At 32.4% G+C, this 21661-nt stretch overlaps 1 protein-coding gene across 2 annotated transcripts; it reads right to left on the minus strand.

The window, feature by feature from the left end:
* Nucleotides 1-1996: 1996 nt before the first annotated feature.
* On the minus strand, nucleotides 1997-21483 carry LOC111064637 (beta-1,3-glucan-binding protein). Of its 2 annotated transcripts, XM_039428849.1 has the most exons (9): nucleotides 21165-21483; nucleotides 20211-20372; nucleotides 16881-17302; nucleotides 15839-15978; nucleotides 14350-14513; nucleotides 12846-13079; nucleotides 11632-11756; nucleotides 7493-7594; nucleotides 1997-3817 (listed from the first exon to the last, which is right to left on the minus strand). In XM_039428849.1, the coding sequence occupies exons 1-9, from the start codon at nucleotides 21379-21381 to the stop codon at nucleotides 3719-3721; spliced, it is 1665 nt and encodes a 554-aa protein (XP_039284783.1). In that variant the 5' UTR covers nucleotides 21382-21483; the 3' UTR covers nucleotides 1997-3718. The 2 variants fall into 2 exon arrangements, with proteins under 2 accessions (XP_039284783.1, XP_039284784.1); XM_039428850.1 differs by lacking the exons at nucleotides 20211-20372; nucleotides 21165-21483 and adding an exon at nucleotides 17813-18048.
* Between the last annotated feature and the right edge of the window lie 178 nt (nucleotides 21484-21661).

Below are 21661 nucleotides of genomic sequence, written 5' to 3' on the forward strand. Positions count from 1 at the left end.
TCAGTTCATTTTACAAAAAGTACGTTAAATTGTACACCCTAATTAACAGCCGACAAATACCCGTAGCAGGGGCACAGAAATTCAGACGAAATCTTCCACCCTGTAACTAATAACTTGGTAACCAAGCATTTTCGGACCTATGTTAATATTAAAACTTTTTTTTCTTCTTTTGATGTGAGGAATCACGCCCTGACTTATGGGCAGCTTTTGGGGTGCTGAATTCGAATATGAAATTTGCTGACACGCCAGAGGGCGGTTTCACCCCCAAGACCCCCAAAATTTCGTTTTTTTTTTTAATTTTTCCATTTCAGATCTACAAAATGTGTTTTATATTCAAGAAATAGTATATTTCGCACCTAGAGCAGGAAAAACATTTTTGCCCGTGGTGCGAACGCTATTTTTCGCCACACACAAAAATAAACAATATATAAAATAATAGTTTACCAAGCACTTCCGAAAGCAGAAGTGGAAGGTGATAGCTCTAGCAAATCTGAGGTAATCTGAATATCAGGAAATTGTCCAAGTATTTTTATTTTTTATTCTGATTTGTCTAAATAACCTAAAAGATGGTGTTCAATTATGTGGGAGGTTGAGTTTATACTTTTTTATTCTTTCAAATGACAATAAGATGATATCATTATAAATGTTTAAATGAACACAAATAATGAAAAGTTTTTTGATCAGCTGTTTTTTTATCACCTTTCTTAGTTCCATGTTAGTGGCTGGAAAGGGTACTCTTTCCGGCCTAGGCCGGAAAGAAACCTGTTCTGACGTCAGACGAGAGTCGCTGCAAACAATGTCTTTCGGATCTATGTAGGGACTGGAAAACAGCTGCTTTCTGTGCAGTGTGGCGAAAAAGCATTCTCTACAAAATAAAATATAATAAAATTTCCAATAAATTGAGTGGTCGCTCAGAACTCTACCATGTTTGGTTCCGGGGCCACGAATTTTCAAAGAAGGGGTATAATCTAAATTTTACAACAATAGAAGTTATTTTTACAGTTGAGAAAATCTACTGATAATAATTAATGAGAAATTTTTGAGTAGGGTTCACGGAAATAAATGAAACTTTTCAGTTGATCTACGAAGTATTGGTTGATTCTATAATATACAAATCGACACACTATCAACATAGCAAATGAGCTAGAAAACTTTTCTCACGATAAATATATTAACTTGGTAAATTAAATGACAATGGCTAACTACAAGTAATCCAATAAAGATACAAAAAAGTAACATATCTATTGGTAGATTTTTAATAAGGTACATAAGGATAAGGGTACATATGAGTTTATAATGTGAAAAAAGGAATGTCATGGACTTTTACATCTTAAAATGAAAGTAGGTCTAATATACATGTTATACATTTTATCTCGATGTTAACAATCATAGGCCTATTCGTCTCTTTTGAAGAGATCTCTTGTTTTCTATAGAAAGAGAGTAAATGGTACAGGTATCAAAGATCAATTTCTAGTAGTAATTACATTATGTATTTATGTAAGCTACACAGTAAAACCACACTAGGTACATCAACAAACATATTTTTATCCTTTATTATTCATTTGGTATCCATACAGTACAATTCAATCCCAGGTGTCTCCAAAGACATAAGTTTCTACGTTTCATTCATACAAATCGCCCAATTTTTTAGTCTTTTCTTTTTTATTTCATCATTTTTTGAAGTTATTTCGAGTGATCATTTACTTCTGACGATAAAATGTGACTGGATTCAACATCATAGTGGTATTTCAATAATAGTCTCTATTAATATAGGGATTCTCCTTCATCAAAAATAAGAGAACTAATCTCTATTTTAAAATAATACATTAATCAATTCTACGAAAATCCATTCATGCTTAATCTTATAAAAAAGAATATCATAAAAAATATGATAAAGGTACTAGTAATTTTTACAGTTGAGAAAATCTACTGATAATAATTAATGAGAAATTTTTGAGTAGGGTTCACGGAAATAAATGAAACTTTTCAGTTGATCTACGAAGTATTGGTTGATTCTATAATATACAAATCGACACACTATCAACATAGCAAATGAGCTAGAAAACTTTTCTCACGATAAATATATTAACTTGGTAAATTAAATGACAATGGCTAACTACAAGTAATCCAATAAAGATACAAAAAAGTAACATATCTATTGGTAGATTTTTAATAAGGTACATAAGGATAAGGGTACATATGAGTTTATAATGTGAAAAAAGGAATGTCATGGACTTTTACATCTTAAAATGAAAGTAGGTCTAATATACATGTTATACATTTTATCTCGATGTTAACAATCATAGGCCTATTCGTCTCTTTTGAAGAGATCTCTTGTTTTCTATAGAAAGAGAGTAAATGGTACAGGTATCAAAGATCAATTTCTAGTAGTAATTACATTATGTATTTATGTAAGCTACACAGTAAAACCACACTAGGTACATCAACAAACATATTTTTATCCTTTATTATTCATTTGGTATCCATACAGTACAATTCAATCCCAGGTGTCTCCAAAGACATAAGTTTCTACGTTTCATTCATACAAATCGCCCAATTTTTTAGTCTTTTCTTTTTTATTTCATCATTTTTTGAAGTTATTTCGAGTGATCATTTACTTCTGACGATAAAATGTGACTGGATTCAACATCATAGTGGTATTTCAATAATAGTCTCTATTAATATAGGGATTCTCCTTCATCAAAAATAAGAGAACTAATCTCTATTTTAAAATAATACATTAATCAATTCTACGAAAATCCATTCATGCTTAATCTTATAAAAAAGAATATCATAAAAAATATGATAAAGGTACTAGTAATTTTTATGATAATTAAACATTCAAGTAGCGCTATTGAACTACTTCATTACTTATAATAAAGTTCTATTGCAACAGTATTTAATTCAATAGCTATTGAACAATGACATACATAGCCTACTGTTTTACCAATAACTTTTACTCTATTATTCAACTATCATTCGATATAATCAATTATGGATCGATTTCGTCCTGTTTGTTCACTACCAAATATCACTAGATTCAAATGATCTAAGTAAAATATATAGGCTAATGATTATTAACATGAAACTGAACTTCAATGCTTTGATTCTTGGAGAACGTTTCAATCAAACTTTTCCATACAATGACAAGACCATAAAATTATCGTCTTCACTACCTACGGTATATTATTTCGAATTGTGAAAGATCATAATATCCGTTGTTGGTTATCCATCTTGTTTTCACTATTATTATTACTATCGTATTTAATAAAACTTTTAAGTGAAAAAACACTCACAATTTTTGCCACAAATCAAAAAATGTGAGTGTTTTTTCACTTAAAAGCTTTATTAGATACGATAGTAAGATCATAATATTATATTTTTCACAATTTTATTAATTGTCTTCACACATTATCTCCACAAAATAAAAGTCAGTAATCGTATTCAATTGAATTTGAATTTTCAGAAACTTGATGAAATCCCAGTGAAAAAATGTTAAAAATCGATTGCTAAATCAATGTTAAGTATTCATGTTGTTTGTTGACTACAACATACAAGTCTAATGCAATGTGCATTAATAATAATAATAATAATTAATCTGTTTTTGCTGTTATCTATGTCATACAACATGCAATGATGATTATTGTGAACATGGTGCAGTCAAGATAGATACCAAATATTAGGCTAATAATCAAATACCCGTAAACAAAGCTATTTCTCATAAAGCCCACACTTTTATGTACTCGACTCGAAGTTTCGTATCATCATTCCAGGTCTTATACCAGTTTTTGAGATCATTGTAGAAGACGATCACTCTCTGTTGAAACAAATAGAATCAATAATTTAAAAAAATATATTCAAGAATATTGAATAACTTACACATTAAAGAAAGTTAATCAAAGAGGTGGAAATTTTTCATCTTTCCAGAATAACGTCCTCCATGTTTTTACTTTCCTTGCCCTATTACCATAGGTAAGGAAAGTATTGCTTTCCAAAAAAAATTAAAGTACCCTAATTTCATGTTTTCTATACGTTTCATTACTTTCCTTGCCCTATTACCATAGGTAAGGAAAGTATTGCTTTCCGAAAAAAATTGAGGTACCCCAATTTCTATACGTTTCAAGGTCCCCTGAATCCAAAAAAGTGGTTTTTGGGTATTGGTCTGTATGTGTGTGTGTGTGTGTGTGTGTGTGAGTGTATGTGCGTCTGTGTACACGATATCTCATCTCCCAATTAACGAAATGACTTGAAATTTGGAACGTAAGGTCCTTACAATATAAGGATCCGACACGAACAATTTCGATCAAATGCGATTCAAGATGGCGGCTAAAATGGCGAAAATGTTGTCAAAAACAGGGTTTTTCGCGATTTTCTCGAAAACGGCTCCAACGATTTTGATTAAAGTAATACCTGAAAAAGTCATCGATAAGCTCTATCAACTGCCACAAGTCCCATATCTGTAAAAATTTCAGGAGCTCCGCCCCAGCAATGCAGATAGATTCCCAATTATCAGGCTTCAGATACAATTGAAACAAAAAAAATCAAGTGGAGTAGATTGAGCATGAAAATCTCTACAATTAATGTTCAGTAACATTTTCAACTAAAAATTGAAAATAAGCTTTAAATTCGGGAAAATGTGATTATTCAATTGCAAATTATTGTTGATTCTATTACATCATTCACTATGAAGAGATAGCAGACCTCATGTGTGTCTCCAGCGTTATTGCCCTGTCACCAGCTGGCTCAAATCTTTGAATAGTAGACTTGTGATGCGCGGGAACACTAGCGTCAGGTGATCAATTTTCATAACGGCAAGGAAAGTTGTGTGAGTGCGCCACACCAGATTCTTGGGTATTGGTCTGTGTGTGTGTGTGTGTGTGTGTGTGTGTGTACACGATATCTCATCTCCCAATTAACGGAATGACTTGAAATTTGGAACGTAAGGTCCTTACAATATAAGGACACGAACAACTCGACAATCCGACACGAACAATTTAGATCAAATGCGATTCAAGATGGCGGCTAAAATGGCGAAAATGTTGTCAAAAACAGGGTTTTTCGCGATTTTCTCGAAAACGGCTCCAACGATCTTGATTAAGTTATACCTGAAATAGTCATCGATGAGCTCTATCAACTGCCACAAGTCCCATATCTGTAAAAATTCCAGGAGTTCCGCCCCATCTATGCAAAGTCTGATTTTAGATTCTTAATTATCAAGCTTCAGATACAATTTAAACAAAAAATTTCGAGTGGAATAGATTGAGCATGAGAATCTCTACAATTAATGTTCAGTAACATTTTCACCTAAAATTAAAAATAACTCGAAAATCGAGATAATGTGATTATCCAATTGCAAACTATTGGCAACTGTTGATTCTATTAAATGATTCTATAACTATGAAGAGATAGCAGACCTCGTGTGTCTCCAGCGTTATTACCCTGTCACCAGATGGCTCTAATCTTTGAATAGTAGACTTGACATGCGCGGGAACACTACCGTAACGTCAGGTGACAAATTTTCATAACAGCAAGGAAAGTTGTGTGAGTGCGCCACACCAGATTTTTAGGTAGAAATATCACTATCTACTGTACTAAAAGCCTAATGCTGTACTTGAGCCTTTCTGTCATCAACGCGAAATGTGGGACCCAGACGAGATTTCTGATTGTATAATAAAATCTGTCCCACTTCCGCGTCAGTGTGCAAAGCCAAGTGAATAAGATTGAGTCATGAATGAAGAAGTCTATTGAGAATAATCATTGAATAATACAGGTAAAAGAGGGGTAAAATTTGATTGTTTCAATCTGCAACTGAGCAGTGATGTAATACTGTCTTAATTAGAATATAAAGAAAATAAAAATCTCAGTACCCTTTTTTTGAAATATTTTATCATAACATGTTTCGGACATTTATGCCATTTTCAAGGACATTTTGTTCTTTGACTTGAAAATGGCATAAATGTCCGAAACATGTTGTGATATGCCGTGCTACCAATTTTTCCTTAAACGGTTGGAATAGCATTTAACACCTATCAACCTAAGGATAGTTGTCGGCTCCAATGAAATAGATTCTTGATAAATTGTGAATGGATCTATTGCCTATGAATGAGAAATCCAGTTTTCAGAGCAAATTAACTTATAATCTTCAGATGAATTTTGGCAAAATACAGAAATATAGGTACAAAGAACAATAACTTACAAGTCTAAGCGTCTAAAATTACTACCTACGAACTAAGTACTTAACCAGTTTACAGTTGAAAAACAGTGGCTATTGGCTTGGATACAGAAAAAACAAATTATCCACAAAATAGAACACTATAAACTGTTTAAAACTCAATTTAAAACATTAATAAATTCACTTAAACAGACAATAATTCAGAGCACAAAATTACACACACAACAGCCAGCCATGTTTTCAGAAGAAGAAAGAACAGGAAAAAGGTACAAGCCAGAACAGAGAGACCTCAAAAATTCATTGTCCACGCTACAGACACGTCACCAAAAAATTATAACTTACAAGTTTAGAATTCACATTTTATATTTGTTCTCAATAAAACTTTATTTTGAAACTGTTATTTTAAATTTTTATATATATTCTATTTAAATAAACTATTTATCTAGTAATTTGTTAACCCTGCCTCGGTGACACCATGGAACAATGCAACAAACATTTACGATAATAAATTCTCCGTCAAAAAGTTTGTCCGTCTATTGATGACTCTGACATTTACTATAAAGTTCCATAGATCTCGAATTGAAGATTCGATTCAAATGTGAGAAAAAATGTAATATTACAGATAAAATATTTCAAAAAAGGGTACTGAGATTTTTATTTTCTTTATATTTATATTACAAGTAGCCCTATACAGAAAAGAGATAAATAAGATGTCTTAATTAGCTATCTTGTCTGTAATAGTAGGTAATGTTATAAAGTACAGTATGATCAATATATTTCTTGTGATGAATAATAATCAATCATCATAGTTATTGTATTTGTGAAAAATGTCTCAAAACTATTCCAGGGCATATTCTCGCATAGGCTATAAGCTACTCGTTGAATGAGAGAATTTCACAACCCAAGAACTAAATTACTCATAAGAAATAAAATGAGGGAGCAACATTCTAAGCTGCTACAATAAAATTCATAAAGTACTCATTTTTAATTCAACAAATCACAACTAGTTTCAACTTGCAGCTATTTTTCAGTGTGATTCAGACTTGAAAAACGCTTTTTAATGAGTTGAAACTAGTTGTGATCTATTGTAATAAAAAAGCATACTTGATAACTTCTATTGTGTTTCTACAATATATTTTAATAACCCTAAAAAGGAAAGTGAGTACAGCTGAAGTTATTTTTTGTGTTGCACACCACAAGAGTTTTATTTCAAGAAACCAGAATTTTACACGCAATTGACAAATAATATGACAGAGCTGGGAAATTATTAACCTTCATATTTTTCTCGCTTTTGAATTATTCAAAGGTGTTATATCTTACCTTAGGATCGCTATTTCTCCAGGGTTTTGGTTGATCGCCACTCACGGCCCCATTTGGAATATCGTGGTATCCACCAACGTGTACTCCAAGAAGCAAGTAAAACTTGAAAATAAAACAATTTCCTGGTTAATTTTCATATCCATTGATTTTAGGAAAACACTAGATGTTGAAGACACTAACAGATATAGTAGATACTATAATAGATATAAGTTAATATTCAATTCAATTCAATTCAATTCAGTTTATTTCCAAAAACATCTTACACGAATAAGAAATACAATATACAACATATTTTGGAATCCCCCTACTAGACTATCCATCTGTGTGTAGGGGGGGAGTTCCACTTTATACATAATAAGCTTAATCTGCTCATAGAAGTAAATAATAGAGAAAACACTTATATTATGGATGTATTATTAATATTCTGATTATAAAATAGATAATATATGTGCTGATGTATATTTAAGAATGAGTATGTAGGAATATGTATGTAGGAATAAGTATACTTAATACCTTGATTGATAAAAGAATAAATAAAGAAGAAATAACAATATTTTTTTGAAGACCGCAGTGGCAGGGATTCCAGAAATTCTCAGAAGAGAGAATGAAAAAAAGCATAAACCAGAAAGGCAAAACAGTCAAATCGGTTATATCAATGATAAAATAAATACCAATCAATTGTCTGGAAACCTTGAAGTCGTGTTGGTCACCAAGCATAACGAGATTGGAGTAGTTCTTCTGAAGCTTCCCAACCAATCTGGTACAGCCACCTGTCCACCCTCTTCCTAAACACTACCAAACTAAATGCCTCTGCTTCCCTAATCACCCCTGGCACATTTCTGTACAAGACATGGGCCAGGTATGAAGGATTTGTCAATTCAGAGCCGTGAGTCAGCTGAGGTATCTCAAAGCTGTAATTGGATCTGTGGCGAGTTGAGTAGCTATGGTTGGTTAACTGTTTCTCCCAGAAGTTCAGTTTTGTATTTTTTTTATGTGGATCAACAAGGATTTAATAAAAAGTTGTCTAACATTCAGTATGGGAAATTCGATAAACAATTGTCTTGTTGGGTATCTAAAGTCTCTCTTTAAAATTGTTTTTATAATTGATCTTTGGGTGACTGCGAGAGGCTCAATGACTGAGGAGGAAGCCCCTCCCCAAGCTAGAATTCCATATAGTATTATAGATTGTACATAGGCAAAGTAAACTACTTTGCACTGATCCACACTCAGAACATTACTAAGCTCTGAAAATGCGTGAAGCAGCTTTCTGAGCCTATTCTTAGCACACTGGACATGTTGTACCCAACTCATCTTGGAATCCAAGACAACGCCCAGGTATTTGTAATGATCAACGCGCTCAATCATACTACAATTACATCCAGCAGACCTGGGATTATTACAAGAATGCATCGTTAGTATTAGAGAGCCTGGATCAGCTATTAGGATCAGGATATTAGTTTTATATCTCAGATATTTTGTTATATTTATATAACACACTTCTATTATTGAATCACTTATAACTTGTAACTACTAGTTATATAGATAGCTCACTTTACACTTCTCTGCACAAATACTTCAATAATTCTAGCACATATAGCCTTTTTACAGTCCAAATTTTGCAGAACAGACTCCAACAACTTTTATAATAAAAATACATTTTCAATTTTTTTGGTTAATTGATTGAGAATGAGCCAATAAAAATTGTTTTTAAAATTTAACATCTATGTTTTACTTCAAAAGATTTGAATAGATAATGCCATTGATTATATAACAATTATATGGAACGAATTGAATTCAAAGCAGGAAAACTGAGGGAAAATCAAACCTGATAATTTAACTCAACTTCCTGTATAACTCCTTTCTTATTCTGTCATGCAACGTGTAGAATATAATATCGTTGGAATTCTGTGAAATGAATCAATCTTCTATACCTCTCCTAAACATCTATAAACAGGATAAAAGTCGAGAGATTTGTGTAGAAATAATAAAAGCTGGGCTTTTGATTAGAATTCATTTATAAATTCATATTTAAACTAATTCCAAGTCAAACACCAAATCATATCAAACTAACATAATATTATTATAAAGCTATTAATTTGAATAGACTTAAAACGTTGTCAAAAATCCACTTTAATTAAATAAGAATTAATATTTTACAGGAGCATGCTGTAACTTACAACTGATGATGTGTGAGCACACACGAAAGCATGCTCCTGCTTTAAGTCTATTCATGGCTTACTTTAGATAATAGGCTATATTATATATATATTATCTGTCTATAGTAGGCTGTGGTCTATTCAATTATGGAAAAGTTCCGCAACATCAACATTCACGCTACAACTTTATTAATTTGAATTGATATTATCATTTTTCAATCGAATACATTATTGCATTACAAATTATCAATTGAGACTTTATGGTGATGAAATCAGTTGGTTTTCCTGTTCATAGATTATTAGTAGGATTAGGCCTGGATTTTATTCCACTCCATATTAGTGGAATGAAAACCCAATTCTCTTCAATTAATTTTAATTCCACACAACCTCAACTTATTCGATAATATGAGAAAAATATAAGATGTATGAAAGGATTATAAGTAGACCCAAAATGAGGGAAATAATTATTTTGGTAATTTGAACAAGTTTGTACAAATCAAGGCACAGGGCTCTGTCTCATAAAACTTATGATGTGTGAGCACACACGAAAGCATGCTCCTGCTTTAAGTCTATTCATGGCTTACTTAGATAATAGGCTAGGTATATTATATATACAGAGTGATTCATAATTATGGTAAAATATTTTAATACGTGATAGTAGAGTAAAAAATAAGAAAAAAGTTCATATAAACATATATCCATAAACGCTTCATTAGCCAGCTATAAAGGGTGAAAGATTTTGCCCGGAATCCAGTTCCTCTGGTGAAATACACCGATGTTGAATTGTTTGGGGACTAGTTTTTGAAAAACTTATGCTAGATTCGTATGGTAAAATATCTGAAAAATCGAATAAAACTAGTCTGGGAGTTGTAGTGTAAGTAGTTTTTGAGAAAAAAGATGAAATATGCAAAAAATTCAAGTAGAAAAGCACAGACTTCTACGTTTGATGCCCAATAACTTTCTTTAATGACCAGTAAACAAATAATTTTTCGCAATAAAAATTGTAGAGAATTTAATTCTGGAAAGAATTATGTAAGCTGTGTATTTTACCATAATTATGAATCACCCTGTATATTATCTGTCTATAGTACCGTAGGCTGTGGTCTATTCAATTATGGAAAAGTTCCGCAACATCAACATTCACGCTACAACTTTATTAATTTGAATTGATATTATCATTTTTCAATCAAATTATTTTATTTTCAATCAAATACATTATAGCATTACAAATTATCAATTGAGACTTTATGGTGATGAAATCAGTTGGTTTTCCTGTTCATAGATTATTAGTAGGATTAGACCTGGATTTTATTCCACTCCATATTGGTGGAATGAAAACCCAACTCTCTTCAATTAATTTCAATTCCACACAACCTCAACATATTCGATAATATGAGAAAAATATAAGATGTATGAAAGGATTATAGTATACCCAAAATGAGGGAAATAACTACTTTTGGTAATTTGAACAAGTTTGTACAAATCAAGGCACAGGGCCCTGTCTCATAAAACTTATAAGTCACGTAATTCAGGAGAATCACACCATTCAAATTATAATTGGAGTAATAATTATTATTTGAATTATAATTGGTGATTCTCCAAAACTTATGTCACGTAATACAGGGGAATCACACCATTCCAATTATAGTTGTAATAATAATTATAATTTGAATTATAATTGGTGATTCTCCTGTATTGCGTGAATTATAAGTTTTATGAAACAGGGCCCAGGGGCCAGATCACAATAAATATATTATTCTAAAGTATATTACGGTTTATAATCGGAAAATGTTATCATAATGTAAAGAATAACTATTGTATTCAATGATGTCAAAATAAAGTTACTTGATTTGAAGTAATTTTTCCAGCTATAGCTAAATACTTTAAATATAGCGGTTAGCAGTTCTTAGATACTCTTGGTCTCCCCTCATTCAAAAAATATATTGTAGGTAGGTATTATATAGAATACATGTTGAAACTTACTTCCTGATCGAAAGGTGAGACAGGTCCATATTCTTGGGAAAGTCCATTTGCTTCAAGAAGGGGAGAATTCTTATTTCCAAGCCATTCACCAAAACTTTCGCCATCAACAGAAAATTTCATTCCATCTGTAATAAAAGTAGAATATGATTGGTTGATTCATACGTTACAAGAACTAACTCAGTAATGATAAATGCCAATGAAAGCCAATCTTACTCCAAAGAGTTTATTCGGCACATTAAGTTTCTAATCATTCAAAATATTATCATGAGTCTAGAATTATCAAATTTATAAACATCTCTAGACTTTTCCATTCCAGCTCCACATTAATAACTGCAACCTTTCATATTGATACAAATAATATCGGTATGCAATTTATCCTTCTGCTATTTGTGAATAATTTCCTTCCACAAATTATCTAAAACTGTTTCCAATTGATTAGACAGTCAATTGTTCCATATTGAATGTCTTCCAATATAATTGACTGTCTAACCAAATTCTAATTGATTTGAACAAAGTTGAATAAATGACAATTTAAGGTAGATAATCTTACTTGAGATAACGGTACCTTAAGTGATATCTCAAGATACTCTCACTTAAGGTTCCATGAGCTACAAAGTAATTCATGTTTATATCTATTGTACACATCACATTAACTTGGTAGAGAAATTTAATTTATAAGGCATTATGTTGATATATTGATTTGAACTTTGGTACTGTACCTTAGGCTTTCTACATGCACATCGATTTTTGCACTTAGGATTTTTTGCTTTCCTTTTAAATTCTATTAAGTAGATTAAACAGATGATGTTTATCAGATTCCGTTTAATCTCATAAAATTCATAAGGACGGCTAAAAATCAAACGTCCAAAAATCATTTGTAACTGGCTTTAGATTCAATGTGATATCAGGCACAGTGAAAAGTATCAGCGACACTTCAATAATACTCATAATATTGCAAGTATTTACTTAAAATTAATAATTTAAAAAAGCTCGTTTGACATGATCTTGAGTATTTTTTATTGTTTAGTTTGTTGCTTGACAAGAAGTCTGAATCACAATAATCAGTTCCCTTATCAAAATCGGGAGTAGTTTTTGGATTCCACCTGTCTGATTCCAAAAATTTGTTCTTTACTGAATATTATTCTGTAATAAATTAACTGATTTGACATAAATTGGGATCTTATTTTCTCTAAAGTTTAATATTTTCTACTCACATGGCGTCCAATTGAGTCTATAGACATGGAATTGATCAGACCAGAGTCCTTCACGTTTCATTTTCCTGAATTTTCTTGTTGTCTCATTCACTTCAAGTCCAGCATAGAGCAAATTGTTGCCTATCGAGATTCCGTCATGATGAAGATCGGAATTTCCTATTGATTTGGCTAGAACAACCCTCCCGGAATTCTTAGCTCCGTAAGGATTGAAGGCTTTGGGCTGGAGCCATATTTCTGAAAAAGTCAATCCTTTGATTGAGATGAAGTGTCAAATAGATTGAAAATGAAGATATCGTCAATCGAAAAAGATTGACATTGAAAGATAAAGATTGAGATGACTATATTTATGAGATTAAAGATACACAGATTCAATTGAAGAGATTGAGATTAAAAGATAAAGTATCGGTTGCACAAAAGCCGGTTGAATTTTAATCGTGACTAATTCCACGAGAACCAACCAGAGTAGAAAAGCTTTTTCGAAAAAAGGCTTCTCTGATTGGTTTTTGTGAAATTAATCACGATTAAAATGTAACCGGTTTTTTACAACTGGCACATAGAGATTGTATGAAATATAATTTTAGCTTCTTGATAGAGCGTTAAATGATATCCTCTAATCCTCATCAAATACAGATACATTTTACAATTCACAATAATTTTACAAATTTTATCATGATATGATAATATTGTTATCAGGCACTGTACATTGCCTAGTACACGGAAATAACTATATTTCTATAACACCTATTAAAAATGTGGAAATATCTCATTTGAGACCTTTGTTTTGAATATAGAAATTGAAAAGAAATGAAAAAATTAGATTATATATTTTTTTTAATATTCATTTTCACTAATAAAATTGAATGAATATTGAGGTATCAAATGCATTTGGAAAGGAAATTCAAATTCATATGTGAGTCTTGGTGCTAACCACTCATGTTAAACCTCTTATAATATTCAATTTGAATAACAAATATGCAATATTCTAATAATCAGGCCTACACTAGCTAGTGCACTATGTAGTGCACTATGTAGTGCACTAGCTTACAGGAAATAGATTTCAATAGATAGAATTTGGATGAAGAGAATGAAAAGAATTATTGTGGTCAGAGTAAACATATTCCAATGATTATTAATCTGATTATCTTATTATTATTATTGTTATTAAGTAGGGCCTAGTAAGAGGTTTCTGAAAGTTTCATTTTTTTAAATCCTCAATAAATTACGCAGTAATCATTACTCAATCCACTGTAGCCTATACAACATTACTACAAGGTACATAATTGAATGCATTTAGAAAGAAATATTATATATCTGAACTATTAATGAGTAATTCATTCATTAGTCCACAATTGATACACTTCTATATATGATAAGCAAGAATGACGCTTATCATATACGTCATAAAAATAGCAAGAGATACTTCGATGAGTTACACTAAATTTAAAAGAAATTTCCTTGTGTGTAATTTCCTATGAACCCAATGTGTTGTTGCGTGTGTGATTACCTGGAATGACCCAGTTTCCTCTTGGGAGTTTTGCTTTGATCTCTACAACTCCATATTTGAATGAAAAACTTTCCTTAGTTGTGATTCTTGCTGACATTACAGGAGGAAGTATAGTTGCAATGAACCATTCCCTTTTACATAACCCTTCTTCCCTTGTAGTGCACCTGCCATTTGAACAAAATACATGAATGAATGTTAGATAAACTTATTAGGCCTATATTCATATTATATTTCGGGTTGCGATGTTAAAACAGTATGACAGGACAGTATACATCATACAGTATGATTACAAAAACACTTCTTGAAATGGGCTGCTTTTAAATTAATAAAACAAAATAAAACTTGTAGCACCCTTTATTTATTAAAAAACTTAAAATAGTTGAACAACTAGTTTCGGTTCTAAAACCATCTTCAGGTTCTAAAATAAATAAATTTAAGTTATTGAATTTTATTTATTTATTTTAGAACCTGAAGATGGTTTTAGAACCGAAACTAGTTGTTCAACTATTCTAAGTTTTTTAATAAATAAAGGGTGCTACAAGTTTTATTTTGTTTTATTAATTTTAGTATGATTACCTATAGCTTATGATAACATTATTTATTTTAACTTCCGAGAAAATAACTCTACGAATTTATGGTTGTTCAAGACATTTCTTTTAATATGTATTGCAAACACACAACCGTATTCTATTAAAAAATATTTTCATTAAATCTAATTCTGGTTAGATTCATAATTCATTCTCCTTTCTAAAGGCGGATTCTCATATATCAGTATTAGAGTCAGTGACTGAATCAGTGAAAATATAATTCTCATGATTTCTAATAAGACTATTCCCACTCAGCCCGCCCGAGCGTGTATAAAGCCACATTAGAACTATTGAAAATAATATTCTCACTGTATCGGATTCGTTCACTGATACTGATATGTGAGAATCCAGCTTTAGTGTTAAGTATATTCAATTCTAGTGTCAATACGGTACCATTCTAATGTAGCCCTACATTATTAATTCTCAATCTAAGATTTTTAACCATTATTTAACCGAGAAATTAAACATATAAGTATCATAGCGAGTTGTCTAAAAGTGTTCACCAGCATACTTTGTTGTATAACATTTTGCAGGAACAAAGTTACTGTATTAGAAACCTAAATACTTATAAATACTCAAATTCTATTAATACTTAAAATTAATTAATTATGTACCGGAAACGTTAGGCTGATACTGGTATAAGGAAATCTACCTTGAAGGTATTTTCACTCCATGAAATTTATTGTCATAATTCAGGCCTACCCTTGAATTTATCGCTTTAAATATTCATTTCAATCTTTTTATGCTACCCCGCTTTTTTATCAATATGTTATGAGGCAGGAGTGTTTCCTGGGCTATGCTTCTTCCTCAACTATGCAATTCTAAAGAAATATACATATAAGCCACTTTATCACCTATCAGTCAAGATATTGATTTGGATTTTGTATCACTGTACTACTCACTTGGTGGTGAGATCTAGAGAGTGTGTGCGTGTGTAATTCTCTCCATAGTAATCATCCAGCAATGTTGGTTCAATATTGAGAACATTGGATTTACAATATACGTTGACTGGGTTATTGTCGAAAACTACGAACTCACTCTCCTGTAAAAAACAATCAACCAATTATAATGTAATATAAAATGAAAAATGTCAAATGTAAAAATGTTTTTTCAAAATAAATTCAATATCAATATTTTCCTTAGTACTAAGCCCTATATGGTAACATAATTTTTATTATTCAGCACAAACTATGATAACTTTTCTTGCTACGTATAGGATATTACCAAGTGTTAAAACCACAAATAATTTCACATTTACACAATGATGATGTATACATCTCATGTCACACTTGACTTTATTTGGTGAATCATTAAATTTTTCTGACAATCAATATTTTCATTCACACCTTAATACGGATTTCCTATGTACTTAGTCATGCAACATTTATTATTCCGAAAACATATTCTTCTCGATCAATTGGTAGTAATATCTATCAGTAAAGTGTTGAATTAAATGAAAAATAGATAGGTTGAATCAGTGTTTCAAAGATGAATTTAATTTATAAGATGTAATGTTGACTTGCTCACTACCAATACCTACCATTACTTAAGTAATAGTAGGTATTGTCACTACCGTATTTAATATTGTGAAAAATATGAAATATTTACTCCCTACATGGAGCATGTTATCACATGTTATCACATAGGTTTCACTGTAGAAAAGAGTAAACAAAAACTCACTGTAAACATTTCATTTCATTTTACATTCCACTGTAAACAATAATGTAACGTAGTAAATTCTCACTTCCCTATCAATGTGAAAATTTTGTGAAAGTGACGACCTAAAAGATATAACCCTATTTCGGACTTCAAAATATATCAAAAGATATCCTTATTTTTTCTTCCAAATCATTTTTTAATTATGTGTTTTCTAAAAAAGTGAATAAATAATAAAGCTAAGTTATAAGATGAAGGTCATGAACTTGGTTATCGCATTGTACTTACATCTCGATTAAAATGTATATCACTTGTCCAATGTCTATCGAGGTTGTTTTTGAAATTTGACTCAAATATCAAGGACTTGGTGCACGCTGGAACTCCGTTAACTGTAGTTTGTGACTTTTCACAGTGTTCGCTGGGATTTGTGACAGTTGGCGTCGTTCTCCTCTCAATCGGCGTCGACCTCACAATCGGAGCAGACGTCGTCGGGGGGTCAGTCGTCGGGGGTTCAGTCTTCGGGGGGTTAGTCGTCTCAGTTGAGTCGTCTGGTTGTAGAGGATATGGTCGACGAGCTCCAGAGGGGAATGGTTCTCTCTCTGGTGGGAAAAATTCGTTGAAGCGATCTTGCGGGTTGATCCTGTTGTATGGAATCCCATAGCGATTGGTATTTCCTATCCCTTGGAAAGGATCATTTCGATTGTAATGTCCTGCACAGAAATTTTAATTTATTTATTTATCCAACAATGATGAACATACAAATGAATTGTACTCAAATTAAATTCTACATTATATCTACAGCTGACCGGCAGAGTTTAAATATAAAATATCCCTTACTATTAAACGAGCAACATATGTTTAGAGTTGGACCACGATGTATCTTACTCGATTCATGCAATTGAACGCACTGGGAACAATAGATGCAACCAGCATAAGACATGTACCTGTGAATTAGTGTCTGATGACGACCCAAACTTTCAGGAAAAAATTCCAATAAACGGTAATTTTAAGAAATTCTATTAAGATTATAATATTAGATTCGACAGTAGTTCTTCTTTTAGATGAATCATTAAGGCACCCTACCACAAGATGCTCTGAGAATGTGCCCATCTCACCTACTAACTCCTAAGCCTATGCTAATTGAACGCATTTATGAAACTGAATATATGTCTATATTATGAAGCTCAACATTAAGAGAAAATGGGAGATAATGAACTCACCACCCAAGTCTCCTCCATCGTGATCCTCAGATTCGTAGACAACTTTTCCATTTTCCTTCACAACAGTTTTCGACGATGTTTTCCAGTTACCAGAAGAATGTACGACAGACTGTGAGGGGTCGCCAAAGTGCGTGGACAAAGGATTTGCCAATAGCCCTGGTTCTGTAAGAACAAATAATCCATCAATAGCAGTTAGTTTCTTAATAAAAAAGTGCATTCAAATAACACATTGAGAGATGTTTGATAATTCGACAAAATTTATATTGATGAATCAAAAAGAAAAACTCTTTTCTTTTGATTCATCAATATAAATTTTGTCGAATTATCAAACATCTCTCAATGTGTTATTTGAATGCACTTTTTTATTAAGAAACTAACTGCTATTGATGGATTATTTGTTCTTACAGAACCAGGGCTATTGGCAAATCCTTTGTCCACGCACTTTGGCGACCCCTCACAGTCTGTCGTACATTCTTCTGGTAACTGGAAAACATCGTCGAAAACTGTTGTGAAGGAAAATGGAAAAGTTGTCTACGAATCTGAGGATCACGATGGAGGAGACTTGGGTGGTGAGTTCATTATCTCCCATTTTCTCTTAATGTTGAGCTTCATAATATAGACATATATTCAGTTTCGTAAATGCGTTCAAATTAGCATAGGCTTAGGAGTTAGTAGGTGAGATGGGCACATTCTCAGAGCATCTTGTGGTAGGGTGCCTTAATGATTCATCTAAAAGAAGAACTACTGTCGAATCTAATATTATAATCTTAATAGAATTTCTTAAAATTACCGTTTATTGGAATTTTTTCCTGAAAGTTTGGGTCGTCATCAGACACTAATTCACAGGTACATGTCTTATGCTGGTTGCATCTATTGTTCCCAGTGCGTTCAATTGCATGAATCGAGTAAGATACATCGTGGTCCAACTATAAAAAATTTTTAGCTGAAAATTACCTGCAAATTTATTAGCTGAAAATCATGATACCGGTAGGCTATGTGAAAGGAATTTTTAAGCTCTGGGAAAACGTTTTTCATCTTTTTTTCAGCTCTTGAATAGTTGAGAAAGCAGACAGGAGTTGAAATGTAGTCACTTTACATTTTGTAAAACTGTTGAAGCAAGTCAAATAATTTTTTTAGATGTGGTTAACTTTCACTCAAATCCGTACTATCAGCCCGGGTGTCAAGCCAGGCAGCTGTATCAAGTAATCCGCAATGTTAAAATTCATATCCCGATACATAAATAGTTCTACTATTAGTTGCATTATACTATAGTTCTACATAACAACTAAAGTATCATGGATTTATGTTTACTAATGTAAGGGATTTTGAAAATATAAGAAATTGCACTAATGTTTATCCCCTCCACGGTAGGAGTCTCTCAACTAAAACTTGCCATACATTTATACCATAGAGAAAAGATAGCATAAGTGCTGTATTGTACTATATTTTTACTTTCCCTGCCCTATCACCATAGGTAAGGGAAGTATTGCTACCTATGGTGATAGGGCAGGGAAAGTAAAAATATAGTACAATACAGCACTTATGCTATCTTTTCTCTATGGTATAAATGTATGGCAAGTTTTAGTTGAGAGACTCCTACCGTGGAGGGGATAAACATTAGTGCAATTTCTTATATTTTCAAAATCCCTTACATTAGTAAACATAAATCCATGATACTTTAGTTGTTATGTAGAACTATAGTGTAATGCAACTAATAGTAGAACTATTTATGTATCGGGATATGAATTTTAACATTGCGGATTACTTGATACAGCTACCTGGCTTGACACCCGGGCTGATAGTACGGATTTGAGTGAAAGTTAACCACATCTAAAAAAATTATTTGACTTGCTTCAACAGTTTTACAAAATGTAAAGTGACTACATTTCAACTCCTGTCTGCTTTCTCAACTATTCAAGAGCTGAAAAAAAGATGAAAAACGTTTTCCCAGAACTTAAAAATTCCTTTCACATAGCCTACCGGTATCATGATTTTCAGCTAAAAAATTTGCAGGTAATTTTCAGCTAAAGATTTTTTATCGTTGGGCCACGATGTATCTTACTCGATTCATGCAATTGAACGCACTGGGAACAATAGATGCAACCAGCATAAGACATGTACCTGTGAATTAGTGTCTGATGACGACCCAAACTTTCAGGAAAAAATTCCAATAAACGGTAATTTTAAGAAATTCTATTAAGATTATAATATTAGATTCGACAGTAGTTCTTCTTTTAGATGAATCATTCAGGTACCCTACCACAAGATGCTCTGAGAATGTGCCCATCTCACCTACTAACTCCTAAGCCTATGCTAATTTGAACGCATTTACGAAACTGAATATATGTCTATATTATGAAGCTCAACATTAAGAGAAAATGGGAGATAATGAACTCACCACCCAAGTCTCCTCCATCGTGATCCTCAGATTCGTAGACAACTTTTCCATTTTCCTTCACAACAGTTTTCGACGATGTTTTCCAGTTACCAGAAGAATGTACGACAGACTGTGAGGGGTCGCCAAAGTGCGTGGACAAAGGATTTGCCAATAGCCCTGGTTCTGTAAGAACAAATAATCCATCAATAGCAGTTAGTTTCTTAATAAAAAAGTGCATTCAAATAACACATTGAGAGATGTTTGATAATTCGACAAAATTTATATTGATGAATCAAAAAGAAAAACTCTAACTGAAAAATATTGATAAATTTGGTCGTGATACAGGTGAAAACTTATTAGTTTCCATTATGGAGATCCTTTATAATACAAAAACTTGAAATCATTTACTACTATAATGACGACATAAAAATGAGAAAGTAGCTTTCTGTATTTGGAAAGTGAGGGATTACTGAGTGGTGCTTCAAATTGGGGTGGGGGGAGGCTCTAAAAGCTTCAACCCCTAAACACCCCCTGTAAGTTTCCTGTGGTGGAATGGGGTAGAATAGAGCCCCCTTTTTCAGATGCAATATGTGGGTCATAATTAGATAATTAATGAATTCCCTTAATTCTCTAAGTCATCAGGAGTGTACAGACTGCAGACTGGAAAGTACATTGAAGAAATAAATGACAATCAACAGATCTACAGTACTTGACATTCAATCCATAACACTTTGAAATTGAGGTACCTAGTTACTGAGATCCAACATACATAAAAAAATGAAATGTGAAAGTGAAGTTTCTAGTACCTCGCTTTGAAGACTCCTTTGTTAATGAGAGGGAAATTCCTTCCTCTCAAATGGGGAACTAATAAGTCATGAGTAAGTTAGTTATATTTAGAGAGTAATTATTGTAATAAATTCTCGTGAATATTAATGTATCTTATTGTATAATATATTAAAAGTTCTACCAACGTACCTGGAATTTGACCATAATTCGGACGCGACCAAGAAACTGACGATTGTCTAATTATAGATTCTCTATGACCACCAGAATTGAAAGAGCTTTGTGGCCTTCCTATATCAAAGTTAAAATGGCTTTGTGGTAGTCCCTGAACCTTGTTATGGAGGATACTTAGTAGACAATAGAATATTGTAAGCAATACACGTATTTTGATAATATTATTGTCAGACATAGCCTAATAAGTGAAAATCACAGAGCACTCTACACAGATACTGCAGCTACAACGTGTGGACTTCAACTGACAACTGAGTCTTCCGGGAAAATGAGATACAAATTCTATGTTCAGCTCAAACTGAATACTTACTGCGAAACTGCTCAATCCGGTTTTCGCTGTAAGTAGAAGACTGTATATTATATTTTTACTGCGGAACGTGAGTGTGCGTGTGCGTCAGCTACGTGTGTGTAGCTCTCAACTTTGGTTGCGGTTTCATCAGAGATGTAGTAGTGCATAC

Source organism: Nilaparvata lugens, chromosome 5, assembly GCF_014356525.2.
Source record: "Nilaparvata lugens isolate BPH chromosome 5, ASM1435652v1, whole genome shotgun sequence".
In the NCBI taxonomy this organism is placed as follows: domain Eukaryota; kingdom Metazoa; phylum Arthropoda; class Insecta; order Hemiptera; family Delphacidae; genus Nilaparvata; species Nilaparvata lugens.

Bases quoted from the DNA above. Each gene is read 5' to 3' on its own strand.
- LOC111064637 (XM_039428849.1), bottom strand. From the start codon at position 21,381: ATGTCTGACAATAATATTATCAAAATACGTGTATTGCTTACAATATTC. The intron at 13,080-14,349 runs GTAATCACACAC...TGACTTTTTCAG, and splicing joins AGGAAACTGGGTCATTCCAG to AAATATGGCTCCAGCCCAAA. The intron at 11,757-12,845 runs GTGAGTAGAAAA...CTTTTATTACAG, and splicing joins TAGACTCAATTGGACGCCAT to ATGGAATGAAATTTTCTGTT.